The sequence below is a fragment of the Protopterus annectens genome, chromosome 13.part0 (genome assembly GCF_019279795.1).
Source record: "Protopterus annectens isolate FY-2018-M chromosome 13.part0, PAN1.0, whole genome shotgun sequence".
NCBI lineage: Eukaryota > Metazoa > Chordata > Ceratodontiformes > Protopteridae > Protopterus > Protopterus annectens.
Genome location: NC_056747.1, coordinates 136,358,449 through 136,381,567, shown reverse-complemented (window position 1 = coordinate 136,381,567; position 23,119 = coordinate 136,358,449). Strand labels below are relative to the sequence as shown.

Genomic DNA, 23,119 nt, shown 5'->3' with positions numbered 1-23,119 from the left:
AATGCAAAAGCTGCTAGACGGGAGTCATCCAGCCGGTCCCACTGATCAAGAATGATCTGGAACTTAGAAAATTCTTTTTAGTGCCAAAAAAGACCAGAGACCCAAAACCAATTTTGGATTTCAGGAGTTTAAACCAGCTTGTGAAGTACTCTTTTCTGGATGGTCACAGTTTAGTCCATCCTACCTCTCTCAAGGAAGGACGATTGGATGTGCTCTGTAGATCTTAAGGATGTGTACTAGCATATCAAAATACACAGGTGTTCCAGGTGATACCCACGTTTCTGACTGGATGCCAGTCACTTCCAGTTCAGTGCACTACCCTTTGGTCTCACCACAAGACTCAGGGTGTTCACCAAACGCATTGTCACCTGAGACCGCAGGGATTCTAGGTGTTTCTGTATCTAGACAAATGGCTCCTATTTGTTTCCACTAATTAAAGCCAGGAATCACTTGCCCTATCTCTGTTCCCAGCTGGGCATTACTATAAATCTCTCCAAGTCTCATCTTTATCCATCTCAAACTGTGGAGTTGATCAGAGACTGTCTAGATACCAGGGCACAAATCGCAAGCCTGCCGCAACAAGATTTAGGAAAACTGGCATTACACATCCTTTTGGAATATTTTCACATGAAAGTACTACAGTAAACTCGATAGGTACAGTGGTCAGTAAAGACACAAGCCAGTGATGACTCCCATTCACATCACAAATGTTGCAGATGACACACAGCATGGTGAGTTCATGCAGAGGCAACTTCCCAGGGCCGTCCTTTCACTTTTCTGTCTCCCAGGGCCACAGTATCTACAGATGCCTCCCAACTGGTGAGGGGGGTGGCATTACTTTGGATGGACAGCCCAAAGCACATGGTCCCAGACAGAGGCCAATCTTGACATTAATGTCCTAGCAATGAGAGGAGTCCTAATGGCATTTCAAGATGTTCTCCCTGTAGGGATGATTGCATTTCAGACAGTCAATATGTCTGTGATCCTGTACATCCGCAAACAAGGGGAAACAAGGCCTTTCCCACTTTGCAGGGAGGCAGTGAAAGCTTGGCAGTGGATAAACTTTTAAACCAACGTGTTAGCAGACAAACTGAGCAGGTCCATCTTACTTCCTCTTGAATGGTCTCTCGACCAGTCAGCAGCAGAAATGCTGCTTTGCCAATGGGTCAACCATGCTGCAGTCTCTTTGCTTCTTCCCTCAATGTCACGTGCAGTAGGTACTTTGCCGTGATTCCCCCCAGAGTCGGAGTCACTGAGAGACACTCCCTCTGGTGTGTTATACATCTTCCCTCCCACTCCTCTCATCCTAAAGTTTATTCAGAAAGCATTGCAGTGGAAGAGAAAGGTTATCCTCATTGCCCTTTTCTGGCCTCACCAAGTGTGGTTCCCCCTCCCTGTGGCCCCACCTGGTTCACTCTGCCTGGGTACTGGATCCTGTTCAGAGCCTTCTGTCTCACCCGGACATACTGTCTCACAAATTGACTGCATGGTTTCTCCATTTCCAGTGATGGCTAAAAGTTCCATACTTCTCCTGTTCGCCCACATTCTAATATCATTCCAAGAAGCCTCTGCAAGGAAATTTTATAAATGTAAATGGAACCGATTTTCTGTTTAGGCCCATCAGAAACATTTGTACCCCTTTTCCGTACCAGTTCCAGTTATTCTTGATTTCGTAGCCTTCATTTTCAGCGATGGAGTTATTCACCATCAAGGTACAGCTGGCTGCCATTTCTGATTTTTACCTGGGTGTGGATCATTCATTTCTAGCCTCATTAAAACACTGTCCCTCTATGGGACCTTACACTAATTTTCCAGAACCTTACTCAACCTTCCCTTGAACGCTAAGCAAGGACAGAATTGAAATTCTTGTCTGGAAACTTTATTTCTAGTCACCAGTACTTCAGCTAGACTGTTATCTGAACTCCAAGCACTTTCTTCTCAACCACCTTACCTGATTTTTCACAAGGACAGGTTATCACTTTGGACTGATTCCTCCCTTCTACCTAAAGTGGTGTCAGAAAGTAACCTTAACCAGTCAAGTAACCTACCAGTCTTCTTTCTTAAATTTTCCAACAAGGGAGATTACATGCTTCATTTATTGGATGTTCCTATACAGCTCTGATTTTACATTTGTAGAGCTAAAGACGTAAGAAACTCAGAATAGCTGTTTTTATAAATTGGGCACAGCAGATACAAAAGTGATTCTGCCCAAATGGCTCACTGATTGCATCATCTTTAATTAACGGAGCAAAGGCTTGTCATTACCCAAAACATCCTAAAGCGCACCCCAGGTATATAGCCACTTCATCTGCTTTTTGCTCCAAAGCATCTGTAAATGACATCTGTGTAGCTGCTACATGGTCCAACACTCAAACCTTTATAACTCATTACAGATTGGATATATTATCAAAAAGTAGGGCAGCTTTTGGCTCTGCTATACTCCAGGATATCCTTCCGTGAGGAAACCCCCACGATTACTCTAGATGGGGATTTTATCCCCTTAGTTAAGGAACAGACAAAAAAGACATAAGCTTTTGTAGTTCTGTACTCACCATAACTCTGCACCTGTGTTTTCAGTTTACATCCTTCAACTCCCCACCCACCATTCTCCCTACTCTTTTTGTCTAGATCCTGGTATGACATGAAGGATATTCCTGATAAGTTTCTGCTGTGGGCTACAGAATACACCTCCTCTGATTCTTCCCTAGTTTCCCACCTTTCCACTTTGTGTGTTCTTTGACTCAGATTACCGTTGGCTGTTTTTCCATTTTACATTGTGGATAAGTGGAGGGCAAACTTGATCTGAGGTATTTCAACAGTAGTTAGAGACTATGAGTAAGCGTAGGAGTTCGAGCTACGAAGTCTAAAGTCTATCGTGTGGCCAAGGATGTTGCCAAGACTCATCTGTTGAGGAAAGATGAAAACAGCACCGATGCAGAGTTATGGTGAGTACATAACTATAAATGTGATGATGTCTTATCTTGCCTTCATTCTTGGCAGGTTGGGTTTATACACAAGCTCAAGGTCTTCCACTAGCTCGTAGTTAAAACCCTATCCCATCTTGCACTAGGAGAGCTCCCCAGATCTCGTTTGCCGCTAAACAGGATCGGGTGCTCTTCCTATTGGCTCTGGCTAGGTAGACTTTTATTCATGTATTTGAGAGAAATTGTTTATTTCTGTGTTTTTTCTGCTCAGTAATTAAGTGAATTGTGTGTGTTTCCGTTTTTCTTTGAGATTTAACTGCTGTTAGCAGTCGTTTTCTTCATTAGGCCTTTTTTTTACCCTATCCCAGCCTTAAACTTAATTAAAAAAAAGCATTTTAGTTAGAGGGCTTTCCTTTTTCTTTTCCTGTTCTGTTCTAGTGATTCCTTCAGGTTGGTTTGTTTAAATTAGAGAGCTGCCTTAGCCCGTTTAAGTTAGAGGGCTTTCCCTTTCTATTAGACCTCTTTTAGGTTAGGTTCTTGTTATTGCTGTTCTTGTTACTGGTATTCTTGTTGTTTCAAGAATGTAAAAAAAAGTATATATAGTCTGGTTGTTAGTGGTTTACCTTTATTGTTGCTGATTGGTACAATGTATTTTAAGGATGCTAAACCCTCTGGGTTTAAAAAATGCATCGAATGTGGACAAAAAATGGCCCTTACTGATAGGCATACCGTTTGTGTGTACTGTCTAGGAGTGGTTCATCTCCAAGTGTCCTGTGCCATCTGTCACTCCTTTAGTCACAGGGCATTGTTGGAAGGAAACAATAAACTGATTCTAAGAGGCCTGTTGAAAACCCCCTTCTCCGAAGCAATCCAAGAAGGTTCTTGGTTTTTCTAAGTCTGGCCAGTCCCCTTCTTCAAAGTCAGACAAGTCGGGGAAAGGTCTTCATCTTCAAATGCTCCATCAGAGCCATCCAAAAAAGTGCCAAGAATGTAATCTCTGGATCTGAAGGCTGTTTGGTCTGAGAGGCCTACTACCTCAGCTCTTTCAGTTTGGTGCCGGTGGAGTTTCATTTGCGAAACCAGTCCCCTGAATTGGAACCGGTATCCCTCACACTCAGGTCACCATTGCTAAAGCCCTCCAAATCTCGTGCCCCCTTGACTTGATCTTCCAGGAGCCTGCTGACGACGATGTGGATTGTGTGGTGCAGAGGCTGTTAAGGGCACCAGCACTCGCCAAACTGTTATCTGATCCAACCCAGAGAGCTTTGGAACCGACTAAATCTACCCTTTCTGTATCGACTCCTCCTCCAATCCGATCTCAGACCTCAGAGCCAGATTGTCCGGAGCTGATCATAGTGGAACCATCAGAATCGAGACCTATTACAGGATCTTTGGATCCAAATATTGCTCAGATGTCCTCTGTTCCTTCAGTACTCTGAGACTAGGAGCTGACACTCTCCAGTTAGATCCGAGAAGGGGAGTCGGATCAGACAGTCGTCGAAATTTAACTTGCCTCTCATGGCATTGGCTCAGGTGAGCTCTGCTCCTAACTCAGCCACGGAGCCGTTCCCCCTTGGTTCTGGGGATTCCCTCCATTTCTTTGGAGCCGGGAGTTTCCTCAGATCAGGTGCGGGGGGGCTTTTGTGGTGATGAGGAGAGTACTGTCTCCACGGGCAGGTCCGCTCTCAGGTCTGGAATTCTTCCCCCAGAGGCACCGGTGTCTGTCTCTATACCCTTGCATCCACAGGGATGCGGGAGATCCTACCCCCTGTCTTCTGAAACATCTCCGAAGAGGTCCCTCTGAAGAGGGTTATGCAGAGGAAGTATTTAGACTCCCCATAAGAGTCATCACTTTGGATACGGACCTCGATGAATCTGAAGGGTCCCCACGGTCACCTCCTGATGATGTCTCCTTTGGAGACATCTTGGAAATACTTAGGTGGCTGGAAGTCCACTAACCCTTCAGCGGAGGAGTCTGTCTACCTGAAGGCTTTTGGATCTCACCCTTCCTCCATTTGGGTGTCTCTGCCTTTTGACGAACTTATGGATTTAATTTCTCAAAAGGTGTGGGAGTCTACAGATTCTGTGGAACCGGTTCCTCGGAGGCCAGATAGGTTCATTACATCTGTCAGACAAAAATTTTCTAACTAAGGGACTCCCAGCAGATGCTATGGTGGTGGCAGCAGCCAACAAGAAGGAACTCTCAGGGACTACTACTTCTATCCATCCACTGAACAAGGAGTCTTGCACGATGGACAGATATGGAAAGCACATTTTTTTCTTCAGTGACATTTGCTCTTAAGTCGCTGAATTACTTGACTTATTTTACAGATTAGAGAGATCTCCTGAAAGAGCTAGGAGATGCCCTCCAAGGTTTAGTAGCTGAAGGGGTGTCAGTGAAAGTTTCCTCCCAGTTCTCTACCTTAAATTCAGTGGTCAACTCCTCCATGAGACTGATTTCTTATGCAGTGGATGGAGCGAGCAGAGCAGCGGGTTCAGGGATTTCCCTAAGGAGACTTTCCTGGATGCACTTGTGTGACTTTGCAGAGCCCTTTAAGTCTTCCTTTGTGAATGCCCCGTTTGGCTTATCCCTGTTCGGGCCTAAAGTCAAGGACACACTAACCAGGTGTGAACAAAAAGGAAAAACTGTCTCTGCCATAGGAGTCTGTTTTTCCCTACCTACCAGACCGTGCCCCAAAGGTCAGAAAGGTAGTGGGAAAATGTGGTTTTGAAAATCCCAGAGAGCTTTCTAGGACACACGTGGTGATTCTTCCCCCAGGGACAGAGGAGGAAGTGGTAATGGAAGACCGTGACCACGTGGCAGAGGGGGTCCGCAGAGTCAGGGCAACTGGGAATGCTTCTTTGGTAAGCCCTTTCAGTGCTCTTGAAGGAGAGGCCTGCTTGTCCATCTCTAGAGGCAGTCTGGGACTGCTTATCTTTGTACCCAAAAGCCTGGCTGACAATAACAAAAGACAAGTGGGTACAAAGCATCATATCCAGAGGTTACTCCATACCCCTGCCCCCCCCCCCCCCAAAGCATAAAAAAAGATACTGGATGTTCCACCCAGTCAAAGGGAACACGCAACTCTAAGTATTTAGAAGTTGCTAGACAAGAGAGTTATCCAAACAGTCCCCACAGACCAAATAGGATTCAGAATTTACTCAAGGTTCTTTTTAGTTTTAAAAAAAAAAAACAGACTGGAGACCAATTCTGGGTCTCAGCAACCTAAACAAATCTGTTAAAAAAAAAAAAAAAAAAAAAAAAAAAAAATCAAAGTTCCTGATGGTGACACTGCAATCAATACTCCCATTTCTGGGACAAGGTAATTGGATGTGCTCGATAGACCTCCAAGATGCATACTACCATATAAAAATGGACAGGCAGTCCAGGAGACACCTGTGCTTTTGGCTCAGAGCCAACCACTACCAGTTTCGGGCTCTGCCCTTTGGCCTCACTGCAGCCCCCAGAGTGTTCACCAAATGTATGGCAGTAGTCACAGTTCACTTGAGACTCCTAGGATTCTGAGTGTTTCCATACCTAGACGACTGGCTCCTAGCTGCCACCACCGAGCATCTACTAACAAAAGCGAGAGATGCACCTTGCAGCTCTGATTTCACTTAGGGATCACAATAAACTACGAAAAATCTGCCTTTCTGCTGTCTGTGTATCATTTTTATAGGAGCAGAACTAGATACAACAAAAATGATGGCCAAACTTCCTCCAGAAAGGGTAAGAATTAGTCATCCGGTATTGAATCTCCTTCCCAAGAAAAAAGTACAAGTAAAGACGGTTCTAAGAGTCTGGGGACCATGGCAGCATTAATAACCTTGATCCCCTTAGCACGTCTGCACATGAGAATTCTCCAGTGGCTACTTTCCACTTAGTGGTCAATGCAAGAACTGCCCATGTCCCACAAGATATTGCTAACAGAATCTTGCCAGAAAAGGTCCTCATTGGTGGCTAGACATGTGACACTAGGTTGACCCTTTGTACTTCCCAATCCATTAGCCACAGTGACCATGGACGCTTCCCAGATAGGGTTGGTGGGGGAGGGGTATTATCTGAGAAAGACTGTCCAAGGCACTTGGCAGGATCACGAGGCCCATTTGCACATCGGTGTCCTATAGATTAGTACAGTGCTTTTAGCGTTGCAAGCATTCTAGGACTCTCTTCCTCTGGGGACTATTGCGATACCGACAAACGTGTGTTGTATGGTACATAAACAAGGAGGTACCAAATCTTAACCCCTGTTTATCGAAAGGCCCTGTGAGTATGGCACTGGGTAATCTCCTCCCAACTCTTTCTGATAGCAATGCACATCCTGAGGAAATCCAGTGTAATTGCAGACTGATTCAGCAGAGCAATTCTGATGCTTCAGGAGTTGTCCGTAAAACAGGAAGTGGTGGAAAAGATTTTCCGCAAGTGGGGCTAGCCTTGCTGTGACCTTTTTGCCACATCCATAAATGCCAAATGTAGCAGCTACTTTGCCCTAATCCCCCTCTGGGTGAGTCACCAAGGGATGCAGTTCTCCATGATTGGCCCTCGGATCTCCTGTATGCTTTTCCTCCATTTCCGTTGGTATCCAAAGTTCTTCAGAAAAGCCAATTACTTGGGTAGGAACGTGATACTCATCTCCCCATACTGACCTCGTCAAATCTGGTTCCCATTCCTGTTTATTACCTTTTGTTATACTCACCATGACAAATCTAGTCCAGGCAGGGTCAAGGCCCACTCTACAAGGACCTTGGCTTCTTCTTTGGTTTTTTGGAAAGGGTTGGATTCTAGAAACTGTTTGTTGGTCCTCTGTACATACTTTTGCAAAACACTATAAGCTGGATTCCTTATCTAGGTCTAGATCATGCTTTGCTAGAACCATTCTCCAGTGTCTCTTGGACCCTTCTTCCACCTCCCAGCTATAGTATCAGTAATCAATGTGTAGAACATAGTACAATTGTGTAAATTGAACTTGACCATAACAGTAGATTTTCAAATAATCACTGCTGCAGTAGCCACAAAATAAGGGAGAAAGGATTCTGCATTCTCTCTATATGTATAGGCAACTTAGATTCTACCTGGATAAGGCTAAGGATATCCTTTAGTCTGACCAATTGTTTATCTTTTCAAGATTCCAAGCTAGGGAACCCAGTTTCTAAGCAAACTTTTGTTAACTGGATTTCTAAATCCACTATTTTTGCTGCACTCAGCATGGCAAATCCTTACCTTCTCCAGCAAAGGCACATTATACTAGAGCAGTGGCCACATCTGGAGCTTTTTCAAGGGGATTGACTCTAGAACAATTCTAGAAGCAGCTACTTGGTCTTCTGTGCATATGTTTGCCAAATGTTATAGAGTGGATGCTTTGTATAAGTCCAGAACTACCTGCAGCAGATCAGTCCTCTCTGGATTGCTGAGCAGTTTGCCTATTTCTCATCCAGCCACTTTCCACACACTCTTAAGCTTTGGGAATCTTCCAGCAGTTGAGAATACTGCTACAGTGATCTAAGGAAAGACATTACATTTGTGTAAGAGCTTACCATAACAGTAGATGCTCTACTGATCACTATTGCAGTATTCTTTTCCACCCTACACCCCCCCCCCTTCTCTGATGCTTCCTTTCTTTTCCTCCTGACCAAGGGGGACCACTAATTTTCTACCTCTCCCCCTTAGCTGACAAGTTGTTTTTGTTTTTCAGACCTCTAATCTTACTAACTTGGAGATAGTTTGAGGATTTACACTTATATATGCACTTATGTACTGTTAGGCAAGCAGGCATATGTCCTACATCAGGCATGTGGCTCTACGGAAGATTTTGGCTTTGGTACGCTGGCCAGACGTCTAGGTTATTTGTTGAGAAAACCCAACCGTTTGGAGTACTGCATCAGTGATCAGCAGGACATCTACTGTTATGGTAAGTACTTAACTGTACTTTGAGCTCTTTTACATTCAGATAGATCACTGTCCAGGGGGAAGATGGTGCTGCAGAAGCCACTCCACTATGGGAGTGACTGCCTTGCAGTGCTTGCTCCAAGAGCATCTCTGCGTCTGAAACCTGTGCAGTGGCCACTTAATTGATGGTACATACCTTCACCAGACATTATTGTTCAGGAGTCTGATTTTCTGTGGTACTTTAGACTGTCCGAATTTTGGTTATTTTGATGTCCCTTTGATGCTATGGATCAATCCAACCATAGTACCCATTAAAGCAGGCCCTTTGTTAGATGTAGCATGTGTTGCCCATTATAGGGATAATCATGCCATTATCAATTGTTATAGATATCTGTTGGCTATAGGTGGGGATCTGCTTGTGTGGTCTGACCCCAACCATACCACCCAATAAAGTAGGCCTAGTGTTAGATGCGGCTTGAGGTGCCCATGATAAGGATTAATTGCTCCATTATCAATTATAATAGATATGAATTGGTTATAGGTGGGGATCTGTCTGTGACCTTGACTCGCTGACCTTTGGAAGTGTCCAAAGTGGGCTAGTCCCCGTCCCATTCCAAGGACATTAATAAGTTGCCAGGTAAGAAGAGCACCCTGCACCATCCTTTTTTTTCTCATCATTGCATTTAGCCAGCAGTCTTGTGTTTTTAGAGGCTTTTCCAAGGCTGTTCTCATCTTCAAAAGAGGTCAAGTGCACTTGTAGCTAAAAGAGCCAATTTGAAAACTTTTCAGCTTCATTGCTTGCTATGTTTGTTAGAACCACCCAATGTTTTTCTTTCAAAAAGTATTATCTTAAACAGAAGACTTTGCTTTATAGGGTAAAATTAACGGAACATTTGTAGAGCCTAAGGAACTCCTTTCCCTTAACCAAGGGGCACCAGTCCTGATGCACTATTCAATGCAGATATCTCACCCAAGGGGCACCAGTCCTGACGCTCTTTTCAGTGCAGATATCTCACCCAAGGGGCACCAGTCCTGATGCACTCTTCAGTGCAGATAGCTCACCCAAGGGGCACCAGTCCTGACGCACTCTTCAGTGCAGATAGCTCACCCAAGGGGCACCAGTCCTGACGCACTCTTCAGTGCAGATAGCTCACCCAAGGGGCACCAGTCCTGATGCACTCTTCATTGCAGATAGCTCACCCAAGGGGCACCAGTCCTGATGCACTCTTCAGTGCAGTTATCTCACCCAAGGGGCACTAGTCCTGATGCACTCTTCAGTGCAGATATCTCACCCAAGGGGCGCCAGTCCTGACGCACTCTTCAGTGCAGATATCTCACAGAAAGTTGGGGGGGGGTGACAGAACTTTGTCACAAGTAAATGAAAAAGCCAAATAAATTAGCCTTGATGGTGGTACCCCCTGGTAAGCCACTAGCACCAGTGCTTAATTTATCTGCACTCTCTACTGTTGAAGTCCCCAAGAGGGCAGCAGCATTGCAGTGGCTTCAGTGACTTCACAGGTTTCTACTTGATGTTGATTCTCTGGAAGCAGTCGTTGAGCAGTACATGATACCCACTAGAAGCAGTTGTACTTCCTACAGGATTTTCACCACTAAATTTGTTCCGCAGCAACTAGCCCTGGGGTGATTGCAAGGACTTTTTAAGGTAATGTAAAGGCATATTCTGCTACAGCAAGTGACCACTATGTTAGCTTTCTTCAACAATGTATCATGTCAGAGCATCTGTGAGGTGGCCACTTGTACCTCCATTCCTAATTGTTCAAAAACACTATATAGTTGACTCCTCCTTAAAAATAGGCTTGGATTTGCCATCATAATCCTACTGGGCATGCTAGCTTCCCCAGGCTTGGCCTTTTGGTCAGAGATTCGACTGTTTTACTCTTCCTGTCTGTAAGGAATGATTGTGCTGCAATGATCCCTGTGATGAGCACATTATAACTTTGTGATTAACTCATCATAACTGTAGATATTTTCTACAGTAGTCTTTGTTGCGGTATATATTTCTATCCTCCAGCCCTCGTTTCTCTCACCTCTAAGGAGACGCCAAGATGCTGGGATGCCCTGCTTTCCTCACTTATTCTCTTTCACCCGTTTGGTTGGCCATCTGATTTCTTATCCTTGCCTTTCACAGAAGGCACTTCAGAAAAGACAGTTATCTCTTCTTTGTAAAATAAATAAATAAATAAAAATAATAAATAAATGATGATGGCATGGATCTATTCCAGGGATGCCCAAAGCACTTGAAGTCAGGAAAGGTGGACATGCATCTGTCTGCAGTTAATTCCTGTTCATGATGAATGATACTCCAGCATTACTCCTTGAATTTGATCATGTACGTCTATAGTGATTTTATTACACTGCTCTTATTGAGTCAGCAGTAACCATCTTTATCCCCCTGCTTGTGGCAGCTACAACATTAAACCTTGGGTGTTGGGATACACTACAAGATAGGGAAGTATGTACTTGTACATCAGTTGTGAACAGTGTAGGTGTCAAATCTTCATTGTTTGTATTTGCAGGTTGGAGTATATTTACTCTGAACTTGTAGGCTTAGGAGTTAGGCATGTGTTGCCACAAGCATGCTAACTCCCGAGTAGGTAGCTAATGGATAAATTGGTATAAAGAATGATCCTAGCCTTGGGAAACACCAAGGATTGATGCTGATCATGGATCAACTGATAAGATAATGATGATAAGGTAATGATGTATGTTGTGTTTGTGCTGCTGTTTGGATGCTTGCCTTCTGAGAGTTCATTATTTAGTGAAAACAGGTTGAAATGGGGAGAGACTAACTTGTTTGGATCTGCCCAGTAGGATATTGGACATTTGGTGCACACACAACAAAAGAATATCTCAGCCCTCATTGACAGTGTTGTTATGGGACGATGTACTACTTGATTGACTGACTCATATGCCTCTTGTGCAAAAAGTGAAATGTTTCCTTAGCTGTGCACTTTTAAGAATATAATTTGAATATCTTTTGCTTTGTGTTCATGCAGACATGGGACCACCACATCATCACCCTGGACATCGAATGCCTGTTCCTAATATGGGGGAACACCCTCCTTGGGGAGGCCCACAGCACCCAGAGTTTGGCCCTCCGCCTCATGGTTTTAATGGACAGCCTCCACATATGCGAAGGCAAGGGCCTCCTCATATAAACCATGATGACCCAAGTTTGGTGCCAAATGTTCCATACTTTGATTTGCCTGCTGGACTGATGGCCCCCCTTGTGAAGGTGAGTGGGGTTTAGCTGTTTCTTGAATATTCAGCTTGTTACTGGCTTGTCTTTAATCAGTAAACAAGTCCTACTAGTATTCAGTTTGTTACTGGCTTGTCTTTAATCGGTAAGTAAGTTCTAGTCTTACCTTTTCTGTAACAGTCAACTGCATTCACCAGGCGTAGTGTAATTGGATGCGATATGGAAGCATCCGTGGCACGAGTCCTCCTTGGAGTTGCCTTTTATCAAATCCTGATCTTCACAAAATTCTTGCATTGTGTATTTCCCACGCTTACGGGTGCACTATCCTTGTGTTTCTGCACATCATAATGTCCTGTAGCAGGGTGGTCTCATCTTTTGATCTCCCCAAGCTTTTCCACTATTGTCACAGTTCAGATCTCAAAGTCATTGATCATTACAGGGTGTCAGTGTGGCACAACGTTTTCCATCACTGATCATTTAACTAATCAGGACCGCTACTGGCACTGACTGAGACAGTTGCACAGCTAGAAAGAATGCCACAAATGTCAGCAGTGTAACCTGGTGACAGAGATGAGGTTTTGTGTGATTTATTTTATATTGGTGAAACAAAAAGAAGTTTTAAAGTGAGGTTGAGAATAAAATACTTTTGGGTCTGAACCAGTGGTCTTGATTTTCTTATTGTTGCTAGTTGTATGGACTAGATGAGGTTTTGAAGTTTGAGGCTTAATTGACAGCTAAGGTGATGATAGCATTGGTGGATCATCAGTATTGTGATCAGCAGGAGGGATGATAGCATTGGTGGGTCATCAGTATTGTGATCAGCAGGAGGGATGATGATAGCATTGGTGGGTCATCAGTATTGTGATCAGCAGGAGGAATGATGTTAGCATTGGTGGATCATCAGTATTGTGATCAGCAGGAGGGATGATGATAGCATTGGTGGGTCATCAGTATTGTGATCAGCAGGAGGGATGATGATAGCATTGGTGGGTCATCAGTATTGTGATCAGCAGGAGGAATGATGTTAGCATTGGTGGGTCATCAGCATTGTGATCAGCAGGAGGGATGATGATAGCATTGGTGGGTCATCAGTATTGTGATCAGCAGGAGGGATGATGATAGCATTGGTGGGTCATCAGTATTGTGATCAGCAGGAGGAATGATGTTAGCATTGGTGGATCATCAGTATTGTGATCAGCAGGAGGAATGATGTTAGCATTGGTGGATCATCAGTATTGTGATCAGCAGGAGGGATGATGATAGCATTGGTGGGTTATCAGCATTGTGATCAGCAGGAGGAATGATGTTAGCATTGGTGGATCATCAGTATTGTGATCAGCAGGAGGGATGATGATAGCATTGGTGGATCATCAGTATTGTGATCAGCAGGAGGGATGATGATAGCATTGGTGGGTCATCAGTATTGTGATCAGCAGGAGGAATGATGTTAGCATTGGTGGATCATCAGTATTGTGATCAGCAGGAGGGATGATGATAGCATTGGTGGGTCATCAGTATTGTCATCAGCAGGAGGAATGATGTTAGCATTGGTGGATCATCAGTATTGTGATCAGCAGGAGGGATGATGATAGCATTGGTGGGTCATCAGTATTGTGATCAGCAGGAGGGATGATGATAGCATTGGTGGGTCATCAGTATTGCGATCAGCAGGAGGATTCTTCACTTAATCCCAGCACGACAGCAGGTCAAGTGAGACGTTAAGCATTCTTAGACTGCTATCTGCTTACTTAGTGTCCTTACCTCTTACTACATCTTATTTGTTTCAGGCTAGCACTTTAATCTCCATTTTCTCTTTCCACCAAATCCCAACTGTAAACTACTTGATGCATGTTATAATGTGCCATTGCCGTGCCTTACCGTTTATTCAGCAAATTATGTATTGGTAAAAGTGAGTTTTTGTCTCTCCTGTAATTTTGTCATTATATTTTTATTTCTTTCTGTGTGTGTAAAAATGTTGTTGGAGCTGAAAAGGGGCAATGTGTTTTCTTGTCCAGGCAGACCAACCCGATCAATAAATGCTAATAAATACTTGAGCCTAATATAAAAGTAGTTGACTTTTTAAGGCATTGAGGCACAGACATGGGATTCATCTTGGGCTGACTGTACAGAGTTTGGCAGGAGGAATGCTTCCTTTAGAGTGGCAGTTACCTGGATGGTTTTGTCACGCCTTATGTCTTCGTTATCATGATGGGTAGTATTTTCACACTGAACCATCTGTTGAGTCTGACTCTGAGTTCTGAATGTTAAAACGGTGGGCTCAAGGAAACGTTTTCAGGGTAGAGTTTGGTTTGCTGGGTAGGATGACGAAGGTTAAGGTGCATTATCAACATGTGGGTTCAGATCTGATCTTCGGATCTGACTCTGATGCTTTTTTGTACAGTTTAGATACTTTAAGCTCTTGAGCTCCTCCCTTATCCCCCCTTTCCCCAGATCCCGTTTGCCACAGCTGTTGAGCATTAGTTGTGTTTTGTGTGTGTGCATATATATATATATATATATATATATATATATATATATATATATATATATAAAATCTGTATATACATACATGTGTGTGTGTGTGTGTGTGCATATATATACACACACACACATTGGTATAGAGAGATGTATAGATGTGTGTGTGTGTGTGTGTGTATATATATATATATATATATATATATATGTATATATAATATACATCTATATAGAGAGATGTATAGATGTGTGTGTGTGTGTGTGTGTGTGTGTGTGTGTGTGTGTGTGTGTGTGTATATATATATATATATATATATATATATATATATAGATAGATATGTGTATATATTGGGGAAAATCTTTTCTTGCTCCAGTCTGATGTCAGAAAAAGTTAATAATTGTATTTCTTGTGGGAAGCAAATACCTCATAAGGGCTTTCATTCTTACTGTATTCCTTGCCTAGGCCCTGACCACGACGTTGCTAGTTGTCAGTTCTGTGCTAGATTTAACCAACACACTATTAAGTGTCAGTACGATTTTGCATTAAGCTATTTTGGGCGAAGATTTCATTATACAATGTCGTCGGATAGCCATCCGACTACCGGAGTACACAAAAGACGCAAAGAAAAAGACAGGCAACGGAGGTCCAAACCTGATGACGAAGCTTCTCCTAAGCAAGTCGCCGGTTCTCAGTGAGGCGCTTTTCGCAGCCCCTGACGCCTGCTACTTTAGAGTCACAGGCCGCTACCGACTCCCACATGGAGTCAGCCAGACCACAGGAAACTCAAGGTATTGGAGCCTCGGAGATTATTCCCTCAGATGGGTCCGGAGTCGCTGAGCAGGCATCGGCTTCTGAGGGTGTATTCAGACCTAAACAATTGTATATTAAACCGACTACAAAGACAAAGACTAAAACACCTTTAAAGGCAAAGAAACAAGTTCACCAGTCACAAGGACAGGCCTCCATGCCCAAAAAAGAGATGCTCAAAATGGCCAATGACTTTATTACCTTGATCAGGGGTTCCCATCCCCCTCCTGATAAGAGGCCGAGGCAAGAGACAGACTATGAATCTTCAGATCAGGTTTCCATTTCTTCTGATTCCTCTTCTGATCAGGAATATTCTCTTCCCCCCCTATTAGGATTCTGATGCTGAAGAATCAATTCCTTCAGCTTCTCCTCCTGAGGACTACTCTTTTGGGGAAACCTTGCATACCATGAGGGAGCACTTCCACTGAGAGAGCCAAGATTTTTCAGAATCTAAGAAAAGGCTCAGAGACTTCCTTTTAGTACCTCAACACAGGCCTCTAGCTATTCCACCTGTGTTGGACATTGTAGATGATATGTTCTTGGAGTCTAGTCTGACCCCTGACTCCTTACCTCCAGCTCCTATTAAGCTGGACAGATACTACATGGTCCCTGATGCTCATAAATTCCTTTTCAAAAACCCTTCTGCAGACCCAGAAACTATTTCTCAGGGTCCAAAAGGGATCAAGGCTTCTACTGCTAAAAACCTTACCCCCTCTGACAGGGATTCCGGGGCTCTGGATAGATGGGGAAAAAAGATTTACACATCTACTACTTTGGCTATAAGGGCCTTAAATTGCCAGTTTCATATGCTCAAATACCAGCAGTATATCATGACACTGCTTAAACAGAAAATGATAGCAAATTCTGAATGTGCAGAAAACAAAGAAATGCAGGATTTATTGCATGCAGCTGAACAAGTTGGAAAGCATACTTTGCAATGTGGGTTTTATTCTCTGGAGGCCTCCTGCAGGGCCACTGTTACGGGTTCTGTCATTAGGAGGCATACTAGGTTAAAGGAACAAAATCTGCCTGACCATGTTAAAGCAAAATAATTAGATGCTCCTTTACAACATGATATCTTGTTTGGTGTTAAGGCAGAAGAGGTGTTAAAGAAAATGCAGGACAAAGCTAAATCTATGCAAACGGTCAAGGATTTCTTACAGGTACAGCCACCTAGATTTAGCAGACACTGGCCTACGAAGATTTGGTCCTTTCCAGTCTCAGACAGGCCTCAAAGGGGCAGATCCAGATGGCCCTAGAGGCAGATCACAGCCGCAAGGATCTTACAGGTCTAAGCAGTGGAGTGCTTCTACCTCCAAAGGTGGAGAGGAAAAATCACAGTCATACAGGAAACAGTCACAATGACTTCCCCCTTCCTGCACCAAGCACTTAACTTCTGGCACACCCTTAGGGGGAAAACTAGCACTTTTTTCTCAAAATTGGCACATTATAACCCAGGACAAATGGGTTCTAGACATAGTGTCACAAGGCTACAAGTTTTGATTCCATACCCTGCCAAGGGCAAACGGTTGGCTAGACCTGCCAAAAAATCAATGGGCAGAGGCTCAAAAAGAAGTCGCAGCTCTCATGGACATAAGGGCTATTCAACAAATGCCACAGCAAGAGCAGGGACAATGATTTTACTCAAGGCTGTTCTTGGTACCCAGAAAGGACAAAGCATGGAGACCAATACTGGACCTATCTATTCTAAACACTTTCCTGGATATACCAAAATTCAAGATATTGACCGTACAGCAGCTTCTGCCCATGCTGGGCAGCAAGGCTTGGCTCGTGACTCTAGACCTAAAAGAGGCATAACTGCATGTCCCAATCAGACAATCATGCAGAAGATACCTCAGATTTAAGGCTGACTCAAAGCATTACCAATTCTCTGCACTGCCCTTTGGCTTATCTACTGCACCCAGGGTCTTCACAAAGTGCCTGGCACCAGGAATTGCTTACTGCAGACAAAAAGGAATACAAATATATCCTTACTTGGACGATTGCCTCATACAAGCAGAGAACAAGGACATTCTACTACAGCATCTGACGTTCGTGATAAGACTTCTAACATGCCTAGGGTACACAGTCAACAAAAAGAAATCAAAACTAGTACCCTCTCAAGAGATATTCCTGGGCGCAAGCTTAAATACAACTGTCCAGATGGCTTATCTCACTCCAGACAAACAAAGCCAATGGACTACCTATTTCAAGGAAATGGCAACAAAGGCTCAGTTATCTGCAAGAAAAATTCTGCAGGCTTTGGGCTTCTTGGCATCCTGCATCTTTCTAATTCCATATGCAAGACTGCATATGAGGAAATTCAATGGTACCTAAAAAGTGCCTGGACACAACATTGCCATAGTCTGGAAACAATGATTATTCTAATTCCCTGCCTGCAACAGGAATTTCGATGGCGGGCAAAGGCTTGTCACCAAAACAAGGGACAGCCATTCTCACTACCCCCCCCCCCCCCAAGCCAGGCAGAGCCTAACGACGGATGCATCAGATTATGCCTGGGGTGGGCACACATGGCAGGAAGAGGCATTCAGGGCACCTGGTCTACAAACCAAAAGCATCTACATATCCATCAAAAAGAGATGCTAGCTGTTCAAAATGCCCTGACAGCCTTCAAGGACCTTCTTCATCCGGGACAACTACTGATAAAGACAGACAACACCACGGTTATGTGGTACATAAACAAGCAGGGGGGGCACTCATTCTTATCCCCTGTGCAGACTAGTCATGGCTTTATGGGACACAGCATTGACTTACCAAGTTCATCTGCAGGCACAATTCCTGCCAGGAAAGGAAAGTACTCTGGCAGACGAACTAAGCAGAAACCTCATGGATCCGCACGAGTGGCACCTGGATCCACAAGTCTTCAGCATGGTAACAAAGAAATGGGGACGCCCGGACATAGATCTATTTGCCTCCCCTCAAAACAATCAACTAAGAAGTTTCTGCACAAGGACTTATCACAGACAAGCTTAGAAAGTGGACGCGTTATCTTTCAACTGGACAAACCTATCAGTATATGCCTTTCCTCCACTGCATCTCCTCCCCAAGATTCTCCTAAAGGTCAGACAGGAGAAACCAAAAATTATTCTGATTGCCCCAGACTGGCCACGCCAGTACTGGTATCCGATCTTAAGGAACTTGTCCCAATGCCCAGCCTGGACCTTACCTCAAATAACTCCTCTACTGTCCCAGCAAAACAATCAGATTCTGCACAGCCAACTCAGGACCCTAAACCTGGCAGCATGGCGGATAATGTAGCCATACAAACCACACCTCTCAGTAAAGCTGTGATGGATGATATATTAGAAGCCAGAAGGCCTAGTACTAGAAAATCCTATGCTGGAAAATGGCAGAGATTTTGCGCTTGGAACCAAGCTCAAGGAACTGATATAGCTGTCCCAAATATTCCTCAGATTTTGCAATACTTAACTGAGATGCTGGACAAAGGCCTATCTTTTTCATCAATTAAAATCCATGCCTCTGCCATTTCCGCTCATTACAATACAGAGCCACCACTCTTTTCTCATCCTTTATAAAGGCAGTACCTCAGAGGAGCCAAAAACTTAAGGCTTCCAAGGAGAACGCCAATACCTGCATGGTACCTCCATTATGTCTTGGAAAAACTCAACTTACCTCCTTTTGAGCCAGCTGCTACTGCATATTTAAAGTTCTTATCTTGGAAAACAGCTCTCCTCCTAGCAATAACTTCTGCAAGACGAGTTTCAGAGCTACAGGCTCTCATGGCTGTGGAATCCTTTATCATTTTTTATCCAGACGGGGTCTCTCTCAGAACAAACCCTACCTTTATGCCTAAGGTGGTATCCAGTGTATCCCTTAACCAAACAATTAATTTGCCAACCTTTTATCCAAAACCACAGAACAAGGGGGAGAAAATTCTGCATTCTTTGGATGTACACAGACAACTTAGATACTACTTGGACAGAACTAAAGTTTTCAGAAAGAACAATTACTAGTGGCATATACCACAGCATCACAAGGAAAGGTGATCTCCAAGCAGACTATTTCAAAGTGGATAGGTCACTGCATTCGTTTCTGCTACTCACAGCATGGCAAACCACTGCCTATAGGCATTAGGCCAAATTCAGCCAGAGCTGCAGCCACTTCTGCAGCCTTTCTCAGGGGAGTACCAACCAAAGACATCTTAGAGGCTGCTACTTGTTCAGTGCATACTTTTACAAAACATTACAATCTGCCTCTTTACTCTAAATCCAGGGCAGGCTTTGCCACTGCAGTTCTGCCGGGCCTCATAGCCGCTCCTAATGCTGTTTAACTCCAGCCCCCCAACCATAGCTTTGGGACTCAACCAAATGTAATGACTTCAGCAGTGAAACACGAAGAACATAGTACAGTTGTGTACACTTACCATAAATGTAGATGTTCGAGTGTATTCACTGTTGCAGTCCAGGTTACCCACCCGCCACCCCCTTATTTTTGCTGACACTTACCTTTACTTATCTAATCTATACAACCTAGGTAAAGCTTATTTTGGTGCATGTATGCTTTATTTACATAATTTTAGCCTACCCTTTTGGGGGCACCTGATATCTGGGGCAAGAAAAACTGAATAAAATGGCGTCTGCTGCATCTTTTATACCCCTGACGACCTGATGTCAGGGAAGAGGTGTCAGAAACCGATACAGGACCCAAGACTTTGGAATTCAGGCCGACTGAGGGCAACCTGCCAGCAGGATTACCCAAATGTAATGACTGCAACAGTGAATACACTCGAACATCTACATTTATGGTAAGTGTACACAACTGTAGTTTCTATTGCTTGGGTCCCAGATCATTTGCAATCTTTCTGCTTTATTTCTAAAGCTTTCAATCCAGAAGCATTGGTGGACAGGAAGAACAAATTAATCCTCAAGGGACTTCTTCCTTCTGCCTTTGGAGACTCGCTTACTGGAGCTCAAACCTCCAAGTCATATAAAAAAAAAAAAGGTCAGGAAGAGACATTCTGACCAGCCTAGATCCTCTCATTCTTCTTTAGGTCCACCTAAAGAGCCACTTAAAAAAAAAAAAAAAACCCCGAAAGACTTCGGATCCTAATTGCGAGCCTTCAAATTTGGCTTCATCTGATACCAGATCCGTTTCTTTGGATCTGGCTCATTCAGATCCAAAGCACCTCCCTAGAACTAAGTATGCATCTTCATCGGATCCTGTAGCCTCTCGATTTCCATCACTTTTCATGGAAAGCTCTTGCCACTCAAGAGCTTCCTTCATAAAGCCATAAACCATAGCACCACCACTGCCTTACTCTCCTTTACTAACACTATCCTTCAGCATAAAAACAATGGCGATCTCTCCTCTGCTACTTTCCTAGACCTATCTAAAGCATTTGACATGGTCCCACACAAACACCTTATCTCTGTCCTCAATAACCTATCCTTCTCACAGTCAGTCACCAACTGGTTTCAGAGTTACCTATCTGACCGCCAACAATCCGTTGTATGGCAGAATGACATATCTCCCCAACTACCTGTCTCCATAGGGATTCCCCAAGGATCCATCCTTGGACCCCTACTCTTCTCTGTTTACACCAATAATCTAGCCTCTGCCACCAAACATGGCACACTCATACAATACGCAGATGACTCGACCATCATCTGCTCAGCCCAGTCCCTACCCAAACTTCAAAAAGTCACACAGGAAGCCTTTTCCTCTGTTGAAACATGGTTATCCGATGCTCAATTAATACTTAACCCAAACAAAACTAAACTACTCATCTTCCAACCCACCAAGCTTACTCAAAACAACTCTCACTTTAACATCACAGCAAAAGACAGCACCACAATATACCCAACTGAACACACCAAATTGCTAGAAGTGGAAATAGACAATAAACTAAAATTTGACATTCACATATCCATGACCATAAAAAAAGTCCACAAAAAACTAGGAGCATTAAACAGAAATAAGCAATTTCTCACCAAAGCAGCAAAGATTTCAGTAGCAAATTACCACCTTATCTCCACCCTACGTTATGCCTCTCCAATATATGCCAACCTAAGGCAATGTGATCTAAACAAGCTAGAGACCTGCTACAGTAAAATCGCCAAATTCGCCACAGGGGCATCCTACCGTAGTCACCACTGTCTCTCACTTGCTGAATTGGGCTGGCTTGAACTCCCTCACCTCCTTCAGTGGTATCAACTCTCACTCGCCCACAAACTAGTAAACCATCCACTAAATGTCCCATCCCTCCAGAATCTACTCCAACCCTATTGCACCACCAGACCACTAAGGTCCAGCAACAAAAATCACTTGCAGGTCACTAAAGCCAATAACTCTGCTGGTGAAGCACTATTCTCTTGCGCCATAGCCAAATTATGGAACTCACTCCCACCCACAATTACCTCCGTACCATCATGCACCCACTTCAAAACTTTACTAAAAGCACACCTAAAAACATGCTGGCTATGCCCTTGCAACTCCCACTCTAATATCATCCACCCCATCCAACCACTACCTTTCTCTCCACTCCACTAACTACCATGATTATAGCAAGCTCAGATGCTCATAAGCCTAGTACTTATTATACAGCAGGAACTTCTCATTGTAACATTTGTTAATGTCTGTTATGTACTTCACAGATAAAGATTCTAGTTGTCTACTGATGTACTATGTTCTTCATCTGTAAATATGTTTTAAGTAATTGCTATGTTAAATTAATCGCTATGTAATCCAGTGTAACTACTGTCTGTTTATTTTACTGTGGAGCTTTTCTTCCTGGGCCTCCGCTGAAAATGGACCTACGTCCAGTCGGACACTCCCGGTCAACAAATTTAAATAAATAATTAAATAAATTCATAGCTTCTTTCTGTTCTTCCAGAAAGCGCTCAGAAGCTGATGTGGACAGAGTGATGCAGAAATTTCTGTTGGCACAAATTCAGATGGGAGTTCAACTGACTCCTACCTGCACGGGGGTCCTAAGACCTTTTCTAGTACTACTCCATCCATCTTGGCTCCTTCTCCGATCTTTCCATCAGGTTCGGAGCCCTTAGATCTGAGACTTTTGGTGCTGTCTGCACCAGATCTGAAAATTGCTTTATCTTTGGAGCCAATATTTTCTTTGAGTACACCGTCTTCAAGCATGTTGGAGCCAAAGCATCGTTGTCTGGGCCGAGGTGTTAAGTCTGCTCCAAAGCTGTCTGAGCTGTCTCTGCCCCTCAGTGCCTTGGCATTTGATAGCTTGTTTCTGACCTTTGGCTTGGTTAGTGTGCTTTCAAGTCAGAGGGAGACACCGGTCACGAAGCATGTATTCTCTGTGTCGGCAGCTTCCTTCTCCCAACAGATCAATTTACGTCCCTCTAGTGCAGATTGTAAAGGGATAGATCCATTCAACCCCAGATACCTATCAGCTTGCAATGTTAAAATCCATAATAATTCAGCATGTTCTGTGCATTTCACAGTGTCACCTCCCCTGCTATTAGCATCTATTTTTTGCATAATTCTAAAAGGTATGGCCTGTATGTTCTGTCACATGCCTGTAAAAAAAAGTCTTTGTCACCCTTTCTGATGTCATATGCATGTCTCCTAACCATATCTTTTAATTTATTAGTTTTTCCTACATAAAAACTTATGCAGGAATTACAGGTAGCTAGGTAGACAATATTCTCAGTACAACAATCATAATACTTATATGGTGTAAAAGTAAAATTTAGCCTGAGATGCTTAAAAATATTTTCCTTAGAAATAAAACGTGCTGCAAGTACAACAGGCGTAAGTGCCAACCCTCATATACGATATGTTAGCCTTTTATT

The 23,119-nt window shown here is 43.6% G+C and overlaps 1 protein-coding gene across 5 annotated transcripts in view; it reads left to right on the top strand.

Moving 5' to 3' along the window:
- LOC122817661 (calcium homeostasis endoplasmic reticulum protein-like) overlaps positions 1-23,119 on the top strand; it is a gene marked incomplete in the record, with an annotated part of 1,194,300 nt that overhangs the window by 627,100 nt on the left and 544,081 nt on the right. For all 5 annotated transcript variants that reach the window (XM_044090728.1, XM_044090727.1, XM_044090726.1 and 2 more), the window contains 1 exon segment: positions 11,829-12,067. In XM_044090728.1, coding sequence (XP_043946663.1) covers positions 11,829-12,067 — 239 coding nt within the window.